The sequence below is a fragment of the Electrophorus electricus genome, chromosome 11, assembly GCF_013358815.1.
Source record: "Electrophorus electricus isolate fEleEle1 chromosome 11, fEleEle1.pri, whole genome shotgun sequence".
NCBI lineage: Eukaryota > Metazoa > Chordata > Actinopteri > Gymnotiformes > Gymnotidae > Electrophorus > Electrophorus electricus.
In genome coordinates, this window is record NC_049545.1 from 22,755,052 (window position 1) to 22,777,551 (window position 22,500).

General features: G+C 43.1%; 1 protein-coding gene across 3 annotated transcripts in view; it reads right to left on the reverse strand.

Moving 5' to 3' along the window:
- Positions 1–8,078: 8,078 nt before the first annotated feature.
- Positions 8,079–22,500, reverse strand: part of gpm6ab (glycoprotein M6Ab) — a 46,835-nt gene continuing 32,413 nt past the window's right edge. For 2 of the 3 annotated variants that reach the window (XM_027021005.2, XM_027021004.2), the window contains exons 2-7: positions 18,250–18,442; positions 16,644–16,800; positions 14,118–14,271; positions 13,385–13,461; positions 12,860–12,925; positions 8,079–10,460 (exon numbers count right to left, since the gene is read on the reverse strand). In XM_027021005.2, the coding sequence (XP_026876806.1) occupies positions 10,308–10,460; positions 12,860–12,925; positions 13,385–13,461; positions 14,118–14,271; positions 16,644–16,800; positions 18,250–18,442 (800 nt within the window). In that variant the 3' untranslated portion in view covers positions 8,079–10,307. Of the gene's footprint in view, positions 10,461–10,896; positions 10,986–12,859; positions 12,926–13,384; positions 13,462–14,117; positions 14,272–16,643; positions 16,801–18,249; positions 18,443–22,500 lie in introns of those variants that run through there. The other variant, XM_027021006.2, reaches the window with a different exon arrangement.

Consider the following 22,500-nt stretch of genomic DNA (forward strand, 5'->3'; position numbering starts at 1 on the left):
GCACGCCGACAGTGTGAGAGGCAGGCAGGGCCAAGAGCCGCAGCTCTGTAAGGGAGCATATGGCTTCAGGATCAGCCGACATTGCTAATGATGTGTACGAGCCTCGCGGCCTATTAAATTGAACGTGAGCTTAACGTGAGCTCGCGGTGTATTAAACATGAGCTTAGTGTCATGGCTGTTTTGTTGCTGACTTTTCATTAGTAACGTGAGTGAACTTAGTTTCATTTTTTCACGCCTGGGTTTTTTGTTTTTACATCCCAACTGATTATGAACTGAGCTTCTGTACATCCCTGTCAGCCCTTACCATGATCTCACAGTTTCTTTCCAGAAATCCCAGGTATCGCCATCTGATGTTGCTGATAGCCTGGGCATAATTTAGGACAACCAGTTGTGGTTCTCAGCTCATGTTTCAAACCTGTTCCAGTCTTGCAGATTTCTACTTTGTAACATATGGATTTGGCCCTTTCACTCGGAGGAATCTGCTCAGGTGCAGCCTCTTGGCATCTCAAAGCTAGACAACTGCAACTCACTACTTGCTGTTCTTCCTCTAAGGCCCATCAGATGTCTACAAGTAATTCGGAACGACTGGTGTTCAATCTTCCAAAGTTCACACATGTCGCGCCACTGCTGTGTTCCCATCACTGGCTTCCAGAAGCTGTCCATGTCAGATTTAAATCCCTGATGCTCGCCTACAAAGCCAAAAATGGACCAGCCCCTCCATACTTGGCAGCGATCAAAACCTGATCCGTACCTTGGGTACTTCAAACCTCAAGTACGGCTCGGCTTGAAACAACATGTTTCAAGTCTCATGGAGGACAAGGATTGAGACTGTTCTCTGTCCTGCTCCCGGAGGGTGGAACGAACTTCCACTGGCTGTCCAGACAGCAGAGTTACTTGCAGTCTTCAAATACAGAATGAAGATATATCTATTTGTGGAATATTTAAATGACTCTTGATCCTGCACCTATATTGAATATCTGAAACTCTAGTACTTAATGTTTAGTTTTGTTGTTATTGCACATATCCCTGTCTGATACAGAGCTTATGCTTATTTTCCTCTTCTTCTAAGTATCAACACTGAACTCTAACCTGACCAGGATACTATGAGGAGATGATAAAGCACTTTTGTAAACCACTCTGGATAAGAGCATCTGTTAAATGTTGAAAATATAAATGAAAATGGTACTGTGCCTTTGAATGCAAGCTTATCTCTCCCTCACACACACACACACACACACACACACACACACACACACACACACACACACACACACACACACACACACACACACACACACACACAGCAACAGTTTAATGGAGTAATGGAGTACAATGCTTTGTTGTTGTAGGCATAACAGTTTGTATGATTAGTGTGTAGGGTAAGAGTGTAGGGTAAGAGTGTGTATGGTTAGGGTGTAGGCATAGGAATGTGTAGGGTTAGGGTGTAGGGTAAGAGTGTGTAGGGGTATGGTGTAGGGTAAGGAGTGTGTAGGGTTATGGTGGAGGGTAAGGAGTGTGTAAGGTAAGGAGTGTGCAGGGTGTGGGTGTAGGTGAGATATTTCTGAGATATCTGTACAGCTGGGATATGTCTGAGATATTTGTGTTGCTGAGATATGTCTGAGATATCTGTATAGCTGATATATCTCTAAGATATGTGTTACTGAGATATCTGTTTAACTGAGATACCATTGCAATATCCATGTGTCAGATCATTGGTGTAGCCAGGGCAGAGGGTTCCAGGTGTGACCTTTCCCTTATCTATGAAACATTTTATACCAGGTGCAAATAATAATGGGGGATTTACAAACACAAAAGGTAACTGCACAACCTTGGTGTGAGACAAAGCCCCACTAAAAGAATTGCTTACTTTGTTTTACTGGCTATGAAATGTAAAAAATATCAGTTTCTTCAGTTCAGTTCCAACAAACTGAACTGCCATAAATGTATCATATTTCCTGTGCAAATTAATGCTTTTAATATGGTAAGATTGACTGAGATATCTGTGTAGTGGAGACATATGTGTATCTGAGATATAGCTGCGATATCTGTGCAGCTGAGATAACGCTGAGATATCTGTGTAGCTGAGATATCTTGTGTAGCTGAAATATAGCTGAGATATCTGTGTAGTTGAGTTATAGCTGAGATATCTGTGTACCTGAGATGTAGCTGAGATATCTGTGTAGCTGAGATATAGCTGAGATATCTTTGTACCTGATATATAGCTGAGATATCTGTGTAGTGGAGACATATGTGTATCTGAGATATAGCTGCGATATCTGTGCAGCTGAGATAACGCTGAGATATCTGTGTAGCTGAGATATCTTGTGTAGCTGAAATATAGCTGAGATATCTGTGTAGTTGAGTTATAGCTGAGATATCTGTGTACCTGAGATGTAGCTGAGATATCTGTGTAGCTGAGATATAGCTGAGATATCTTTGTACCTGATATATAGCTGAGATATCTGTGTAGCTGAGATATCTGTGTAGCTGAGATAACACTAAGATATCTGTGTAGCTGAGATACAGCTGAGATATCTGTGTAGGTGAGATACAGCTGAGGTATCTGTTTAGCTGAGATATAGCTGAAATATTTGTTTATACAACTACTAATGTGAAATCATTCCATATCAGTACCTCATACTGCTAAAGGTAGAAACCTTTAGAGAAAACTGCTGTTCAGAGATAATCTCCACTGCCCCAGAGGACTCAGTTGCTTAAAGTTACAGATTTCACCTTTACATATCCATTTTCCCCTGCTTTTGTTTCTGATGCATATCTGTCCAGAGTCTTGGGAGCGAATGTAATGCCCTGATGCACTTTATCTGCACCTGTCTAGCCCAAACATGTGCAGCTGACAGCAGAACAGATGCACTGTGTTCTGCCCAGCAGTTACACAATGACTTTGGGCAGAGCGACCTGCTCTGAGATCAGCTGTCTGGAGACAGGCCGGCTGAAGAATTAGGAGGTGGGGTTTATTACACATTCTAAGGAATCCTGTTATCTTCTGACCCCTGTGAGCTTGTGTGGTAGTGACTCTGATGTGAGTTAAATATCGATCAAGAAGGAAAAATATGCATATTGAGAGAAAGGCAGATGAAGATACAGAGAAAGAGAGAGAGAGAGAGATTTAATTACAGTATGAATCCAAACTGTCAATCCATCTAATTGACAAACACTTGAAAAAAATTGCAATTGACAAACACTTGAAACACTCCAAGCTTTTCCTAAAAAGAAATTTTGAAGAAGCACTGGCATTACTCTTATTAAATGTGGTGAAGCCAATAAAGCTTACTGGACTGAAACTGAATCATTTCTTGGGGCATTGTTTCTGCTAGTGAAGGGTGTGTTGTATAGCTGCAGCAATTTCAGACCACTTAGCCACTTTGATAACTTTAAATTTCATAACCTTAGTCTGTCCACACTGACCACTTATATAATACTTATATAATACTTATATTTATACTCTATTTACCTTTTATTTGTAATGGTGTTTATTGGGTGTTCTCTTCCCTTACAGGGACGTGAATATGTCCCTGAATACATGTCCTGGAGGATTGAGACAATGAAAATAAAGTTTCTGTCTACCTATTAAATAAAATCAGAAACTCGGCATGGAGACCCTGGAATGTTCTGGAATAAGAAAGCCCGTCATGCAGTGCATCATTCAGGATCACACTCCTCTCTCTCACTTCCATTCTCCACAACTTAATACCAGTGGCGTAGTTGTCATTGGTGGACACTGCTCATTATGCGAGTGGTGTGGCGTAGTTTTCATTGGTGGACACTGCTCATTATGCGAGTGGTGTGAGCAGGAATTATCATGTTCCTCTGTCACCTCACCACCACCAAACTACACCTACACTGAATACACATCCCACATTGCCTTCTGCTCAAAGGTTAGTGGGGAAAAAATGTGTCATTCACACATGTCTAAACAAGGTCTTCCAAAGAGATCTCATCCAAAATGCTGCGGACAGGTGGAATGTGACAGACCCCGCCAGCCCAAACCTCTGCCGGGGGTGCCCTCCCCACGCCTGCCCCGCATCACAATATAGAACAAGACTGTTGTATAGTTCTAGACCGCAGCATAGTTCTAGATTGCAGTCTAGTTCAAGACTGCTGTATAGATATAGACTGTTGTATAGTTCTAAATTGAAGTATAGAGCAAGACTGTTGTATAGTTCTAGATTGCAGTATAATTCTAGACTGTTCTATATTTTTAGACTTCTATATAGTTTTACATTTACAACCTTTAGCAGGTGCTCTTATCAAGAGCGACTTACAAAAGTGCTTTGTCATGTACTTATAGAATGCATTCTAGTGCAGTACAGTAGGTTAGAGTCCAAAATACCAATGAACTAGAATACTGTAGAAATACAGGGATCACTGCTGATGCCTAGAGTTCAAGGTAAAGTTCAAAGTTCAAAGAGATTTTATTGTCATTTCAGCTATATACAAGTACACAACAAAAATGAGACAATGTTCCTCCAGGACCATGGTGCAACACAAAACAACAGTGCAACAGACAACATGCTACACAAGTGCAAACAGTCCAATACAGTGCAAAAATAAACATTAAATAAACATTAAATAAACAATAATAAATACAGGACAGGACAAATACAAAATGAGTAGACAGTGCAATTATTTAGTCCAGTACACAGTACTTGGCATATATAAAGTGAGTTGTGCATAGGAATCAGTGACATGCTACCCTGAATATAGTCACCGGTAGCAGCCAGAACAGTTCAGAGCACAGTGCTGGTTTCGTACAGTACTCTAGCAGCAAGTAGGATAATGTGCAAGACTGCAACAGGACTGCATAGTTTATTTGTGTGAGGTTTGACTTCAGCACTAGTCCGATGCAAAACAATGTGTGTGTGTATAGATATGTATGTATGTACGTACGTAGAAGTACAGCACACATTTAAGCTTTTTAACAGACAACAATAAGCGTAATAAACAATAAACAATACCCTACAATAAGTATTAGAGTTTCAATTAGTCAACATAGGAGCAGGGTCAGTGGTCATTTAAATATTCCAATAGATGGGTCTTCACTCTGCATTTGAACTTAGTGCTGTGTTGCCTGTCAGATCCCTTTACATGGTATGACATGCCAGGCAAGCTCACAGTCCATTACATCTGTTGTGCATTTTGTATCATATCTCCAGTTGTTTATTTTTTTCCACACTCGTTTAAAAACTGATCTTCCTCCTCTCTGTTCTCAATCAGAACCCTCACAAATTATTAATAAGAAAATTATTTTCTAGGACATTCTCCACCAGTCAGACTATAAAAAGAGATTATAGCTTAATAAATGAAGAAATTGTGTAAGGTTTCTGTATTTAACTGATGTAAAGCAAATCTCAAAAAGGCAGGCTGTGTCCATTGATCCTGATAAAACCTCCAGCTCATCTATTGCCTCCAAACTGTGAGCGGGGAGATTGAGCATATCATTTATTGCTCGTTACTGCCATCTACAGGTTGGAACATGTAGTACAGCAATGATTTTCAAAGATTGCTATAAGATACGTTTATCGTTTATCGTTTATGAACGATGACCTAAATGACCTAAAGGAAGATGCTCACTGTTGTTAAGCCAAATTTTCCATCTACCCATAACCACCATAGCAGTTAAAAATATGTGTGGAAAAATGTAATGAAATTACATAAAAAGAACAGATAAAAATGGCTGTGCTTCACTTGCTATGTAATAGATCCACTGCCTATAGTGTTTCCCAGGCCTCACTTCACAGCAGACTTAACTTATCGGCTAATTCTACACATGACAAAGCCTTTGAGGGTGTGATTGAGGAGAGACCAGCTCCTGAGGGACTGTCCTCAGACAGAGGTCACGCTGTGGTTGAAACAGACGAGACCTCCTTCAGCAGGGGGCTGAGGGTTGGCGCCAGGAACATATGAGATGTGTATGGTTAGAGTACGGAGGTAGAGCATATGGACCAGAGCTGGAGAGATGTGGTGATATGTGGTCTGTGTTCTTTTGTTGGTGTGACTGATTTTACACTGCTGACACTGTGTTTTAGCTTGACCACTTGATGGAACTGTAGGTTTACTGAGCAGTTGTAATTCCGAATGTTTGAGACGGGGTGTTTTAATGGCTGCTATGCAAGATTAAGGGCAAGTGAACCAAGTTTCTCCTTCACCTCCCAAATCAAGTGTTTCTATCTACCAGTGAACTACACGATCAATAAGGCATGAACCAGGCATGAATCAGACATGTGAACTAAACCATGAACCAGGCATGAATCAGACATGTGAACTAAACCATGAACCAGGCATGAATCAGACATGTGAACTAAAACCATGAACCAGGCATGAATCAGACATGTGAACTAAACCATGAACCAGGCATGAATCAGACATGTGAACTAAAACCATGAACCAGGCATGAATCAGACATGTGAACTAAACCATGAACCAGGCATGAATCAGACATGTGAACTAAACCATGAACCAGGCATGAATCAGACATGTGAACTAAAACCATGAACCAGGCATGAATCAGACATGTGAACTAAAACCATGAACCAGGCATGAATCAGACATGTGAACTAAAACCATGAACCAGGTATGAATCAGACATGTGAACTAAAACCATGAACCAGGTATGAATCACACATGTGAACTAAAACCATGAACCAGGCATGAATCAGACATGTGAACTAAAACCATGAACCAGGCATGAATCAGACATGTGAACTAAAACCATGAACCAGGCATGAATCAGACATGGTTCCTTGGCTCATGTGCAGACCTCCACTCAACCAGAGATTTTTATTGGCAACAAAAAAATGTTTCTTTTAATTTATTTATTTTTCTTTTCATCCAATAGCCTTTGCTTATTGTGCAAATAAAAAATGCACATTTCAAATTATCCAATCGGTTGCAAGAACCATGATGGCAATTTCATACCATAGCCGCATCTTTGGAATCACTAAGGTCTAGTTTGTTAAAATGGCTCTGTGAATAAAGTTAATGACATATGTCATGTCTTTCAAGAAAAACACACAACTACACGGCTGTGTAGCTGGAGCCTGCTGTATAGCTCTTAGACTGCATTATACAGTGTAGTCCTAACTCCTGTATAGTTGTAGATCTGCTGTACAGATCTAGACTGTTGTATAGTTCTAGACTGTCCTATATTTTTAGACTTCTATATAGTTCTATGTTGCCTGTCCGATCCCTTTATTAATCACATGGTATGACATGTCAGGCAGGCACGCACTCCCAGCCTATTACATCTGTCATGGTTCATATCATTTTCATACCTCAATCTGTATTCTTCAAGGAAATCAGACAACAGAGAGCCTCAGGATCGGATGAAGTACTTTCAGGAAAAACCGGACAACAGATTTCTTTTCCCACTTTGCTTCATTTGTGGAGAACCCGCTGCTGTTCTAAAGAAAGGCAGCACTGAAAGACATCACACACACACACACACACACATTATGCCACTCTACGAAGAACGCTACAAGCCGGGAAAGTGAAGGCGCAGAAGGAGAAGTAGCCCACACCGGTCATCTTTCCAGCAACCTAAGCGGGAGGTGGGCGGCGAGACAGGAGGAGTAATACCTGGGGAGTTGACCAAGCACTCTTAAGTGCTTCAGCTGCAATGCTGTCTGAAACCACATGCTACCATGAGCGATTCAACCCAGAGCTGCTCTCAGCCCTCAGACTGAAATGGTGATCAGGTAAAAGATCGAACTTCAATACATTTCCTAGTCTCATCAGCGTGTATTTATGATGTACTTATCGATCAATTGTATGTAAAGTTGCTGCAGTTTGTGGCCTGTGATCAGATGTTAATATTAGAAAAAAGATTTGCAAAATCTTACTATTCACACAGACAGTGGTATGAAACGATCACGTATAACTGTGTCTACTGCTCTCCCCATGTGCAAATGTTTCTTTACGCCACATCAGTGGAAGACTGTGAAGGACCAAGATGAGTTGGCCGTCAGTAATCAGAATGTGAAAACTGGGCATCTAAAGGAGAAGTTCTGCTGATTTTCATCCTACGGTGACTTTAATGAAATAACAACGCTGGCAAAAAATTCGTTATTAACAAGTACACAAGTGTTTTTATTTATGCAAGCAAGTTTGTTCCTACTATTCAAGAGAAAAAAAAAAAAAAGAAAGAAAAAAAAAAAAAAAAAACACTGTCAAGCTGTTGGCACATTTATGTACAAAACTGATTAATTTTACAGCCGGCTACAAAGCATTCTTAGTGAGAGTACAAAAGGCTAACATAAGAGCGCAGGAGACAGGGACAAACAGAGAGGAACAGGATAGAGAGAGAGAGTTTAAATCTCTGTAATACTGTATATGCAACATCATAACAAGACATCTGTTTCAAGACATGGGTTTGAAAATCAATACAAAACAGTGAGGACAAAACCAAAACACTACAACCTAAGAAGATATTTAGGCTTTAATACTGTTAGCTTAGCAACTGTTACTGCACACTGGAGAAAGAAAGTTTAAAAAAAAAAAAACCAAAAAAACTGCTGACCTCAGCAACAGTCAAATGTACAAATGAAAGCAAAGGACTTTGTTCTTTTTCTATTTTTTCATCTGTTAAAACTACAACCATTAAATTGATAATCATGCCACAATTAACAGCTAGATAACAGCCTTTCTTTGCCGATGCGGTACGACCAGTGCTAATGCACTTACACAGAGGAGGAGCTCACATTGGCCAATAAGTGCACACAAAAAAAAAACCTAACTTCATTTTTTACTTTTTTGTGTGTTTTTTAATGTCACTGGCAAAATGACTGTTGCCAGGCAACAGACTCATGAGACACTTTTGCAAACTCAATGCAGTTAAAGAAGTCAAGAACTCGCCAGAAGAGTTTGGTCTATATCCAAAAATAACACGTGTGGCCCACATGTACCACCATGTTACATGTTCTCATTTATTTAGCAATGCCATTTTGGCAAACAGTAATTAGCCCTCAAATGTGATCTTTTTACTCATACGTTTGGCAATGGGCCAAGGTGTTGTAACCAAAAACTTTGTCCTTAACTTTTGGACACTTTTTTAAAAAATTGTTTATTTATTTATTTTTTTGTCCCAGATATGGAAAGAGATCTCAAGAATCTCACCTAAATGTCACTATGTATGTTTTCTAAACTCTTATGACCTGAAATTGATGTGAAATATATGTATACATTTATTTAGATATATACTGTATATATACAGTTCAGCGGAGTAACAAAAAAACAAGATACATTTCAAATGCTCAAGCCAAAACAAAGCAATAAAACACCTGAAAATGTTACTTGTAAGTGAGATTATGGCTCGTGAAAAACAAGAGAAAATTAAGAGTCTATCCAATATCTACAGACTGTCAGATGTCTACAGTCAGTCTGGGGAAAACACTAAACAGGCAGTCAATCAGAGGTTTGAGTATAAAAAAAAAGCAAAAAAGCCCCGCCCCCAGCCACACCCCATCACTTGGTCCTCCCCCTCCTTCAGCTTCCTGACCACCTGACCGTTCTAACCTGCAGATGGAGATGAAGAAGCAACATTGCAGCTTTATGATGTAGTTAGCGCAGCTAGCACACATTTTGGAGTTAGGCCAAGCGACGAGCGCAGGAAGAAGTCACTGTACAATCCTGTGCTGAAATTCTGAGCTCCCAACCACTACTGAACGTGCCGGGAAGGAGTCTGTACATTTTGTAATGCCGACGCAGCCTGCCACCGATCACCTGTGAGAGGTTTACCTGTAGAAATTGTTCAAGTTTGGTCACATTTAGGACATGAAGGTTGAAAAGGCAAACAGAAGATCTGTCTGCTTTACGTGTGGTGCCCAGGTTGAGGAACTCAAAGAAACTTTAATGTGTTTACATTAAAAAGTGTTGCGACGATTAAGGCGACATTGACTGAAAACTAAATGGTTAAACAAACAAAAAGGTGTCATTTCACGTGGAGAAATGTGCTCAGAAAAACAGCTGAAGAAGACCTTTAAGACAAAGAGAACAAAGGAGCAGAAAAAAGATCGCATGGTGGGGAAAAAAAGCCCAGATCCTGATAGACTATGGGTAGTCAGAGACATCATCATCATCAGTTTCCCTGACCAACATTCTATTCCACACACAGGTGAAAAGGTTTGGAAGATTAACCTGTTCCTACCCAAACCCATCCGATTCCTTAATGCTGCAGAGAACTCAGTTTTAAAAGACTTCAGTTAGCATGTTTACAAATGAATATGTGTGTATGTTATTCAAAAGAGGGAAGGGTATGCACCGTGTGTGTGTGTGTGTGTGTGTGTGTGTGTTTATGTGTAGGCGTTCAGGCGCTCTTTGGAGCGGGTGGAGTGGATGTCGTGCAGCTCCTGCTCCTCCTTGGTCTTGATGTCCTCGTATTTCTGCATCCTACACGCGTCCTTCACGTAGGCCCAGTTGGCTGCCAGCACCATCAGGTAGTGCACCTGCAGGGAGAGGACGTCGCGGGGACACAGGGACGGGGACATGGGTTAGTGCCGGCAGAAACAGGACACACAGCGGTTACTTCCCTTGGCTTCCCACCAAAACGAGGACGGAGTTACGGATCACCAGAAAAGCAAAATGAGGCTTGTTCCAGTTAAAGGCCGCGTTAGTTTTAGTGGGACGGGGCAAGGGTTCCTCACACACTGTTCAGCGGGTTAACTTAGAAGTAGCACTAAAACACCACACAAAAGCCTGCGAGATATTTTAATTAAGCCAATTAGAATTGCGTGAAGTCCAAGTGTTTCCGTGACAGCCAGAAGAGACAGAAGGGTCTCGTGGGTTTAGGGGGGGTGGTTTCAGCAGGCAGGTGGCCCAGGTGGAGCCCGTGAGGCTGTGAAGGAGAGACATGGCTGGTGTCCCAGGGCCCCTCACTGGAGCAGAGGGCCTCAGAATCGGGTGGAGTACTTCCCCAGGCTCTGAGCCACGAGTGTGGAGTAGTTACGCACGAGAACAGACACAGACGCCACCTGTAGTGTGACCGGCCACGTCACGGAGACACACACAGCACAGGGAAAGAAGAGTCACTGAATACAGTGAATTCCAATGTTCTCATCTCACCCAAAATGTCATCTTAAAACTCTTACATTACAATATATTATAACATTACCTGGGATAACAATTGTTCTAAATCTCGATTCAGATCTTGGCAAAAGGACAGACATGTAAACAGCCCAGGTTTAATATGACCATCCCCTTCTGAAATTTGTCATCTTATATTCTCAACAGTTTTTCACTACTTGGTGTTGTTTGTTTGTTTGTTTTTCCCCCCATACAGACTATAAAAATGAAAGCTTGCATTCGTCACAATACATCCAGCACTACGTTCATAACTACAGGACGGTAGTTGTAATAGTTGTAATGCAGGACTGAAGGCAGCTGGATGATGTCATAATACAAATACCTGCTTTGAATGTTCAGACAATAACCGCAGTAATACCTCTAGGTACCACAAGGTAGCAGGCGTTCACCACCAATGTTCCGACAGAAAGATCGCAGTGGTGATGTAATTATATAATTAAAAGACAACTAGCAGAAATGAACTAGACACAGTGTGTTTAGTATTCGCCTTTAGAAATGAACAAACATTTGTGGTTTTCATACAGTGCTGTACAAACCTATTGCACCTACTCTTATTGCAACCATGCAACACACACACACACACACACACACTCACACACACACACTCACACACACACACTCTCACTCACACACTCTCACTCACACACACACTCACACACACACACACTCACACACACACACACTCACACACACACTCACTCTCACACACACACACACACACTCACACACTCACTCACACACACTCACTCACTCACACACACTCACTCACTCACTCACACACACACTCACTCACTCACACACTCACTCACACACTCACTCACTCACACACACACTCACTCACACACACACTCACTCACACACACACACACTCACTCACACACACACTCACACACACACACACACACACTCACTCACACACACACTCACACACACACACACTCACACACACACACACTCACACACACACTCACTCACACACACACTCACTCACACACACACTCACTCACACACACACTCACTCACACACACTCTCACACACACTCTCACACACACTCACACACACACTCACACACACACACTCACACACACACACACACACAGTGCTGCCTGTGCCGTCCTCTGCGTTGCCTTCCTCTCCTCTGTTTCCATGGCAACAGCACCCCATGCATTTTCAATGCCGAGCATTTCTCTTCTGTCCCTCCCTCTCTCTCTCACCCTCCTTCTCTTTCTCTCTCTCCCTCACTCTCTTTACATAAGTCTCACGGTCGTACAACATTTAAGCCAAGTTGTCTGAGCCAGAACATGAGATTTTTTTTTTTTTTTTTTTTTTTTTTTTTTTAGAAGTGCTTAATTTCTGCATTTCACTTCCACGCGTGTTTTTTTTGTTTTGTTTTGTTTTTTTCACGGCTCCAATAACAGCAAGGCAGACACCACGAGGCTGTTTAAGCACAGGGCTAAAAACAGAAGGCCTCCTGGAATGGCAGCCTGGACATGGGTGAAGTGGGAGGGCACCAGATGTCAGCTGTGCCATTGTTCAGCACACCCCTCCGTCGGCGTGTACACCGCAGGGTCGCCCAGCACGGAGTGGCACGATCCTTACCAGAGGCCATCCCTCACAGTAAACACTCATACAGTTCAGATCATGCATAGAGACAGAGAGATTAAATGGGAGAAACAGATAGGGACAGAAAAAAACAGACAGAAATAAAGAAAGAGAGAGAGAGAGAGAGAGAGAGAGAGATAGAGTGATAAACTGGCTCACCATGGCGATGACAGCTGCTCCCGCCCCCGCGAGTGCACAGACAAACAAGTGGAAAGTGAGGTCCAGCTGAAAGGAGAGATGGGAAAAAAGACTCCAATAAAGATTCTTATCCCCCTCCCAGCGCACACAGCCGGACATGCGGACATTTACGTTCCTCGGCAACACTGATTACGGCCATTCGACCTGTTCCTTATTCTGTCATCCGAGGCCAAAACGAAAACGACTGTGCGCGCAGGCCTTTTGTGTTACAGGTATCAAACCAAACCCGCTTGCTAAAATAATTCTCACAAAATGTGCAATGCATCTTTCATACGCCATAATTATAGCACTCCACAGTCCTCCACCCCCAGCATGCTGTCATCATGGGCCGGGACTGTGTGTTATTGTGCATTAGAAGTGTCTAATGTGTATTCGATACTCCTAATAGAGGAATTCTGCTACTGTGAGACACCAAGCCATCAAAGGGCAGGGGAGACACCAGAGGAGTGTCTTGGCTCTGATTGGCTGGCTGATGGACCCACTGACCTCGCTGGACTTGCACAGTTCCTGGAACTTATCCATGTTGCTGCAGACTATTCTGTCCTCGCTGAGGGTCACGATGCCTGAGAGCAGATCCAGCACAGAAACAATTTAAACTGTGATTATCTGTTACTGGGGGGGTGTGAGATTAAATCTGTACTGTGTAGGGTTTCAGATTAGATCTTTACTTTGTGGGGTTTGTGATTAAAGTTCACAGTGTGGAGTTTGAGATGAACTCTTCCTGTGTGGGGGTTGGGGTTAATTTGCAGGGATTGGCTGTACCACAGCACAGAGAGTTTTGTGTCTGTGGGACATCAGTGCAGTGGGACCATGCAGCTCCAGTAAAAGTAAGAATGGGATTCAGTGAGGATACGTAAGGAGCTTTGGAATCGGATGGGTTTGTGGACTGTGGTTGTAAAATTGATGCAGCTATATAAACTTTGTTTTATCATACCAAAAGGACATGATATGGTAAAAACTCTTAGAGGTTTTACCAAAGGTTGGGTATGTTTTGAACCATAAAGCTGCCTGTTCTACAACACATCATGTGTTTTCATAGGTAATGGAGGTGATGTGTTAAGGTGGCGATGACGTTTATGCTTGTGAGGTATCGGCAGTGCATCAGAGTGGTGCACAATTCTGACTGTTCAACTTGGGCTGCATTTCAAGGCATTTGATCGTGGTGTTTGATCGTGGTGTTTGATCGTGGTGTTTGATCAGGGTAAAGGGAGGGACACACCAAACTGGCGCAGGTCAATGCACAGCTTAGTGCTCTCCAGTGCAGTGACATTCTGGCAGGTGTTCCAGATGTTGAAGTACATGAAGACGGGTAGAGAAGAGAAAGCGGTCACTCCCAGCCAGGCCAGCATGAAGATATAGGTCAACATGATGAACTGAGAGAGAGACAGACACATACAGAGAGAGAAGTGAGTGATTATACATCATCCATATACATCGCTCACCTCACCAGGGTTCAGTTCTGGCTCTTTAGTAAATTCAGTGCATCACGGGTTCTTAAATATTTACCATATTTTTACACTGTTTGTCTTTTCTCACTTTGGTGCATTTCTTGAACCATCTTCAACAACTGCAAAATGACGAGTGTACATCCTGAAACCATCTGTACAAAGGGCACCATGCAAAGGAATACCTGCACAATTCTTAAACACTTGCTCAAAATTCTTAGTTTATGTCTGAAAAGCAGACACTTATGTCAGTGAAAATGACACGACAATTCCTTGTGTCACTGTTTACAAACGAGATAGTGAAAGTGCTCAGACACGTTGCCAGGACAATGGTGTACTCTATAAGGACCAAAGCTTTGATGACGATGCACATGGCTGCACCTTTCTGTGTGGCATATATCAATTACAACAGCACAGTTAAACATTACTGTATGTGGGAGACTGACAAGATATCAAACAGGATTCACATCTATGCTTTTACTGTTTGTACTGTAATTTGTTTACAGACATCATTCAGAAAAGTTGTATAGCACCCTCCACAAACACACTCTCTCTCTCCTTCATACACACACACACACACACACACACACACACACACACACACACACACTCTCTTTCTCTCCTTCACACACACACACTCCTTCATACACACACACACACACACACACACACACACACACACACACTCCTTCATAGACCCACACACACACACACACACACACACACACACACACACACACACACACACACTCTCCTTCATACACACACACACACACACACACTCACACACTCTCTCCTTCACACACACACTCCTTCATAGACCCACACACACACACACACACACTCTCCTTCATACACCCACACACACACACTCTCCTTCATACACACTCTCTCCATCATACAAATATATGCCTATCATACACATACACCCCTTATCACACACACACACTCTCCATCACTCACAATCTTGTGAAAGTCAGTAATAACCTCGAGCGATTCATCAGTTCAGACTTTCTGTTCTACCAGAAGGTCTACTAGGACTGTATAAAACATGCCTGACAGATTAAGACAACTGATCCAACCCTGTGGAATGATGTGGAGGCTGAGAGGGTCATTTTAAGAATTCCAGTTCTTATCTGACAACCAGAAAGCAGCTTTGCTGGGTTCAACTTTCTGCCAGTAGAAACACGTGGGACTAATTAGCTAACTTCCTGTGCCACATGTTAAAAATACATGAGGTTTTTGAGATCATCTAGATCATCTATTGATCTAGATATTCCACATAAAATAGTAACAGAAAAAGAATTTGTTGATTTGCCGATTACTTTGTGATCAGCATAATTTGTGGGACCATTCTGAAGCTCTTGCCCATTTTATTTTTGTGATATTTACATTCAACTGGGTGATCACTTAGTGAGAGTGGCCAGCTAGCCATGTGGCACCATTAGATAGCTAGTTGCATTGCTTATTGAGAGAGAGAGAGAGAGAGAGAGAGAGAGAGAGAGAGAGAGAGGAAGAAGAAGATGACAGAAAGAATAAGATGATTGAGGAAGTGAGTGAGAGAATCAGAACAGTAATTTATCAAAGACGTTTTCAATCAGTGGCACACCGTCATATGACAGCCCATTAGCAGTACCACTCCATTAAGCCAAGAGACCAGAAGTTCATAAGCACAGTGGTCGATACACTGAGCTCCTTACGTGTAACCCAAAAGCCTTTTTAGCGGTTAGCAAGAATACATACATCGATTTCTCAGTATATGAACTATGCAGCCTACAGTATTTAGAGACAGTGAATCAAGGCAAAGTACCTGCTTAAGTAGAGGTCATTTCAGTCCTGAGATACTGTGGTCTGAATGAAAGGGTTTTAATGCTGAGGCCAACAATGCATTTACAGGGAGCATGTAAGCGTTTACAGTAGGGCTACAAGTGTTTACAGTGAAGCTGTATGTGATTACATTAGAGCTACATGTGTTTACAGGGAGGATGTGAAGCTGTAAGTGTTTAAATGAGGACTATTTGTGTTTATAGTGAGGATGGCAGTGTTTATAATGAAGCTTCTAATGGTGATAGTGAGGCTGTTAGTATTTACAGGGAGTTTATTGGTGTTTATAGTGAGGCAGCTAATGGGTATAGCGAGGCCATTAGTCTTTTTAGTTAGGCTGTTAGTGTTTACAGTGAGACTGTTACTGTTTATAGTGAGGCTGTTACTGAACCCATACAGAATACAGACCCCCCCCGTGGCTGAGGTCGGTGGTAGAGGCCGTAGAAGCCCACTCACACAGACACATTGTCTCTTACCCAGGCGCTCACACAGCGGCCGCAGGTGGTGATCTTGAAGTCCCCATAGAGGTCGCGGATGGCACCAGTGGTGAAGAAGCCCTCCACCATCAGAAGGATTCCATACACGAAAAATGCTGCCGCTACCCCATAGATCACGTACTTCAGGATGTCGATTCTGCCGGAGGAAGCAGGACACACCATTTACACTCAGCTAACCCTCGCACATGGGTGAGGTTTAGCACAATGACCAATCACTGCGGCGATGATGAGCACCTGCACCGCAGAACCCTGAGAAAAAAGCGATGCAATGCTGAGTCACACTAAACTCAGGTGCTCCGTTTCCTCACCTCTCGAGTCTCCCTTTGCTGCGTTTCCTTCTGCAGGGGCTTGTGGGCGTGACGTACACGGAGCAGGTACAGAACCGGCTACTAACGGAATCTCACTGCCTCGAGTTTTGCAGTTACCGTGCCAGCGTATGACACACATCTCTTTCTGTCTCTCTCTACCGCACCATCCCCATCTCTCCAACCTAATCCACACCTCTATCGCTTCCATTCCCCTTCCTCTCAGTCTCTTTCAGTCTTTCATTCTCATTCTCCCTTTCTCCTTCTATCCCCAGTTCATCACTCACTTTCCCACATCGCTCTCCCTTTCAGTACCTGCATTTTGCTCTCTTTCTCCCTCTCTCCATCGCTGGCCGGGTAATGCTCGGGCGCAGGTGTCTTCCGCTCTATTTTTGCCTAACTGGTCAAAGGTGCTGGTGAATGGTTAAAAGTTGTCTTAAGACTAACTAAAAAAAAAGAATGTCACACATTGGCAGGCTGAGGTGATGACTACAGGTGACGTGGCCTCCTAAAAAACCTGACAAAGGAGTGACGACGTTAGCCAGCGCTAGCCTCGCTCTGAGGAGTCACAGCACTGGCCAGAGAAACCACGTCGCTCGGGCCAAACGGGTCGACTAGCCGGCTGAGCTCTCAGCCCTACTGAGGGATTGCTCAGGACGAGCCATGTCCATATGTTTATTTTTACTAAGGAAAGACACACTTTTCCCTTTATAAACGTGGAGGCCGACAAAAGGAGGCTGCGCCGAACGTTTTTATCTGTGGGCCATTTAGCTTGTCTACACTTCTGCTCTCAGTCGCTCCACAACAGCCACAACCAGTTCACCCCAAAACGTGAACATTAATTATGAGCAAACAAAGGTGAATGTGGGACTGAACCATATGGATAAAATATTGAGATTAGACTGTCCTGTACTGTGACTGAAATTAAATTATTAAGTTATTAAAATCAATCATTTTTGAAACACAATGATGAACTCCTAACATGATATGGTCAAAGACCTGCATAGCTTTTAGAAACATTATGGATCAGCACATCTATAGAATACTCATCTAAAGTGTCTGAGATGGGTCAGGAAGCTCACTGCATCCACAGGGCTCAGTCACTCTTTGCAAACTTTTGTGACATCATCCTCGCAAAGGTCAATGCATGAACAATTATAATACAAATAATACTTCATGCTAATGACAAAACAAACAGTACTTTGGTCAAATCAGTACTAACATACTATGCGTGTAAGTCATCACATTTTGTAAGATTGTCCTGGACAGTCCATACTCACATGGTAAAGACATCCAGTGCATCAAGTGGTGAACGGACCACCTCGAAGTAGTTCTGCAGGATGGTGACGGTGCCGGAAAGGGCCTCATGACCGCAGCCGCAGAACAATGCCACCCCGGCGTACAGCAGGACAGTGGCAATCAGGGAGGCATAAGGAATCCCACTCAGGCATTTAATGCAGCACTCAGAGCAGCCTACAGAGCAGAGCAGCACACAAGAACACAGCTCAGAACCAAAACGCCGGCCAGAACACGGCTCAGCCTGCATGTAGCACTGCTCTTCTGAAGTCAGCATTTCTCCTGTGATGATTAAAGCAGGTGCCTTCAACATCAGAGCAAAGAGGCAAGGCACAATCTCAGAGCTGAACATTTCTTCAAAAGTCTACTTACAGTTCTATTTTCAGCATTTGGTCGGCAGTGGCTCTAATCCAGAGCCATTTATATATTTTACTTATTAGTATACATACTTATTAGAATGAAGCGACTGTCAGCATCGGTTTCACCACCTGTCATATATCTTCCGCAGTGTTTAGCTCTAGCACTAATCTAAAACTACTTCCTCTAACATTCTGAACTAAACTCCGCACAAAGGCATCTGAGCAGGAATGGTGTTACCTGGATACCCAGATTAGGATTAGAGAGGTAAGGACTGAGCTAAAATCCAGCACACATCCATCCAATATTCTAAACCGACCACCTAGCAGTAAGAGGGAAGGCTTGGCCTATTATGCCTGGGTGTGACTGCTGGAAATATATTTGACAGGGCAGAGGGCAGAGGGCAGAGGTAGCTCAGTGGTTAAGGTACTTGACTAGTAGTCAGAAGGTTGCGAGTTAAAGCCCCACTGCCACCAAGCTGCCACTGCTGGGCCCCTGAGCAAGGTCCGTATTTGTTCAAATTGTCATAAGTCACTTTGGATAAAAAGTGTCAGCTAAATGTCATCAATGTCCCCAGTACATATTGGTGCAGTTGCCTTGTTCAGTTCTTTCACAGAATATTCCAGCATTAGAATGTTGGGTTGCTGTTGTGTGTACTCAACAGACCACAGTGTACAGGTACGTTCTAGCATGTTCCTGGAGGATTCTCCTCCGTTTAGCACGTCTCTTCTTAGCAGACTGTCACTCCAGCTTTTCCAGATAGCCTTCTGAAAGGAGGGAGGTCACAGTCGGCCTGGCTGATAAAAGCTGACCTACTGAAAGATTTACTGCTTTGATAGGCCTGTGCGCAAACACCATCGCTCACAAATTACACGGAGCCATCCTTGCGAGCCCCAAGGATAAATGCAGCTAACAGTGCAAGACGAGACACACTGGAGAAAAGCAGAGTGATAACACAGACAACAGCGAAGACAACACATGGCAACAAAGTCAACATCATATATAGCAACACAGTGCCCTCTCCTGCTATCTCTGCCCAACACTCAGTCTTAATACAAGAGCGGGTGCACACACACACACACACACACAGCGCTGTTAAAATAAAGCTTTTTGTGAGGAAAGTAAACAAAGAGGAAGAGGTTGCTTTCTTTTCCTTATCTGAGTGTTCTCACAGAAATGGTGATCACTCAGAAGCAGATGTGCACACCCACTACCAGGGTGCATTACTTCACTCCGAGCCTCTCTCACCCCACTGGTGGGTGTGATTTACTTCACCCCGAGCCTCTCTCACTGGTTCACTCTGAACCAGGGTGGGTAGTGCCCTGTCTGAGGAATGTGCTGAAAACTAAGGGCTCAGAATGGCATTTTAACTGTGTTTGGGGAAGATCTTAGAATAGGGATCCAATCCAGAAGTTTGAACTGAACAGTTTGTGTGTGTGTGTGTGTGTGTGTGTGTGTGTGTGTGTGTGTGTGTGTGTGTGTGTGTGTGTGTGTGTGTGGTCTCCTCACAGAATGAGGTCTTCATTAACTGGATTCTGTGGTCGATATCCCACAGGGACAGGGTAAACCTGCTCCCTCACTCTGTCCATCAGATGTAATGATTTAGCCCCAAGCATCTCAGGACAGGTGGGCATACCTGAGCCCTGGAAAAATTTTAATGAAACATGCTGCAAAAACGTCTTCTCCGGTAAGAAACATTTTGAAATAATTTACTACAGCTTTCTTAGATATTCAACACTGTTTAATACAAATGTCCTACTGTGGTTATGTTTAGTAGATGTTTAGATGTTGAGTAGATATTTAGTAGAATTTGTTCAGTTTTTTGTTGTCAGTTAGTAGCATGTTAGTCCCTAGATGGTTAATGTAAACAGGTGTCCTACCTCAAAAAGTCATTTTTCATTTTTGGATATTCAAGATTATTTTAATTTTCTAAAATAATTTTTAAAAATCTAATGTTATTACACTGCATTCAGCCTCTAACCGCATCATAGTTCCAGCAGCCTGCACCAAAACAACAGCAGAATCTAAAATGCATTTTCAGCGCCGCATGTCTAATCAGAGAACATGTTTGTTTTGACGCTGACGAACATCACAGCAGCTCTGCTGGAGGGTTTGAGTAAACAGCTGTGAGGAGAGCCAGACCTGCCGTGGACGTCTGTGATGTATGCTCTGATCTGGTCTTGGGGCAGGGCCCCAACAAAGCGCTAACCGCCAGCAGGAAACCTATTTCCGCTCAACACCATGGGATGGTGATATACTTCACTGTAAGTGAACTCTAAAACAATGACCATTGTTATGGCAACAAAAGTGCCAGGTAAGCAGCATGGGCTTCCTGTTTGAGCTCCTCAGAATAGTTCAATGTTCACAATGTTTTTGGCAGAACATCTCCTCTGCCCAGAGTACCTCGCCCAGGGTGGCCACATCGCTACGCACGCCCTCAGGATGCCCTGCCAGCTCTTCGCAGCAGCTAATTTACAACAGGACAGAAACCATGGGTTTTTCACCAAAGTGTGAACTGTATGATAGAAACGCAGGGCGTGTTCGAATGCAGTACTGACTGTTTGTTTAGCATTATGCACAGATGAGTGGAATCAAGATATCAAAGGTTGAGCAGTGATTATAGCTTCCAGTTAAATTAAACAGGCTATACGATATATGTGTGTGTGTGTCAGTAGACATGTTAAAATAGACTATACGGTGCGCGCGTGTGTCAGTAGACATGTTAAAACAGGCTATACGGTGTGTGTGTGTGTGTGTGTGTGTGTGTGTGTGTGTGTGTGTGTGTGTGTGTGTGTGTGTATGTGTCAGTAGACATGTTAAAATAAACTATATGGTGCGCGCGTGTGTCAGTAGACATGTTAAAACAGGCTATACGGGGTGTGTGTGTGTGTATGTCAGTAGACATGTTAAAACATGCTATACAGTGTATGCATCAGCAAGCATGTTAAAACAGACTACACAGTGTGTGAGTGTCAGTAGACATGTTAAGTGAAGCAGGCCACTTAGCATGTGTCTGTAGATATGTTTTGTTAAGCAGGCCATGTGGTGTGTGTCAGTAGACACACGTCTCAGAAAGCCCTGTCGTATGGCTCTTTCTCTGCTGACTTTAGTGAAGTTGGCATTTACAAACGTTTGACATTCATGATCTAAGTCATGAAATACAACGACATCCTTGGCTAACATTGTTTGAACATTGGTATACATGTGATAAGGACAGTCATCGGTAAAATTGTTACTTTCACACGTTACATTTCACATAAGGGCCGTATCTACCTGCTCAACAGTAGGGGGCGCCACTGCCCCATGCACCTCCCTGGGGGCGATGGATGACTCGGCTTTCAGCCTGACCCTTATCCCAGTGTTAGTGTGAGTCCCAGGCAAAGGTGTCACTCTCTGGTGACCTCCAGACAAAAGGTGGCTAGACACCACCCTTCCCCTGCTATTCAGACTGGCCCACCCTGCTAATAGCTTCAGTGCCCCACCAGTCCCTCTGGGGCAGTTAGAAATAGTGCCACAATAGAAAACCCCCTCTGGAGAACGGTTCAAAACCTTTCCTGAGTAACATGGCTTCAAACGGAACCCTTTAAGTTCAAACAGACCTTAAAGTAGGCCTACTACTTAAAACACCTATTTTAAACCATATTTTTAAAAAGAAAACGTTTCTCTAATCACTTCGGTTTTCAGTTTCCAGTACAGGTATTTTAATACAATTGCACCTTATATTTTAAATAGGTCCAGTGCGCGGAATAATACGTGCACCGTTTCAGCCAATCAAACACACACACAGTGAAAAGTGCGGCGTGGATGGAGAGACGGACGATTTACCCGAACCAGGAGTGTCTCAAAACGCTCCAGTTAACGCCGTGCTCAGTTAGACG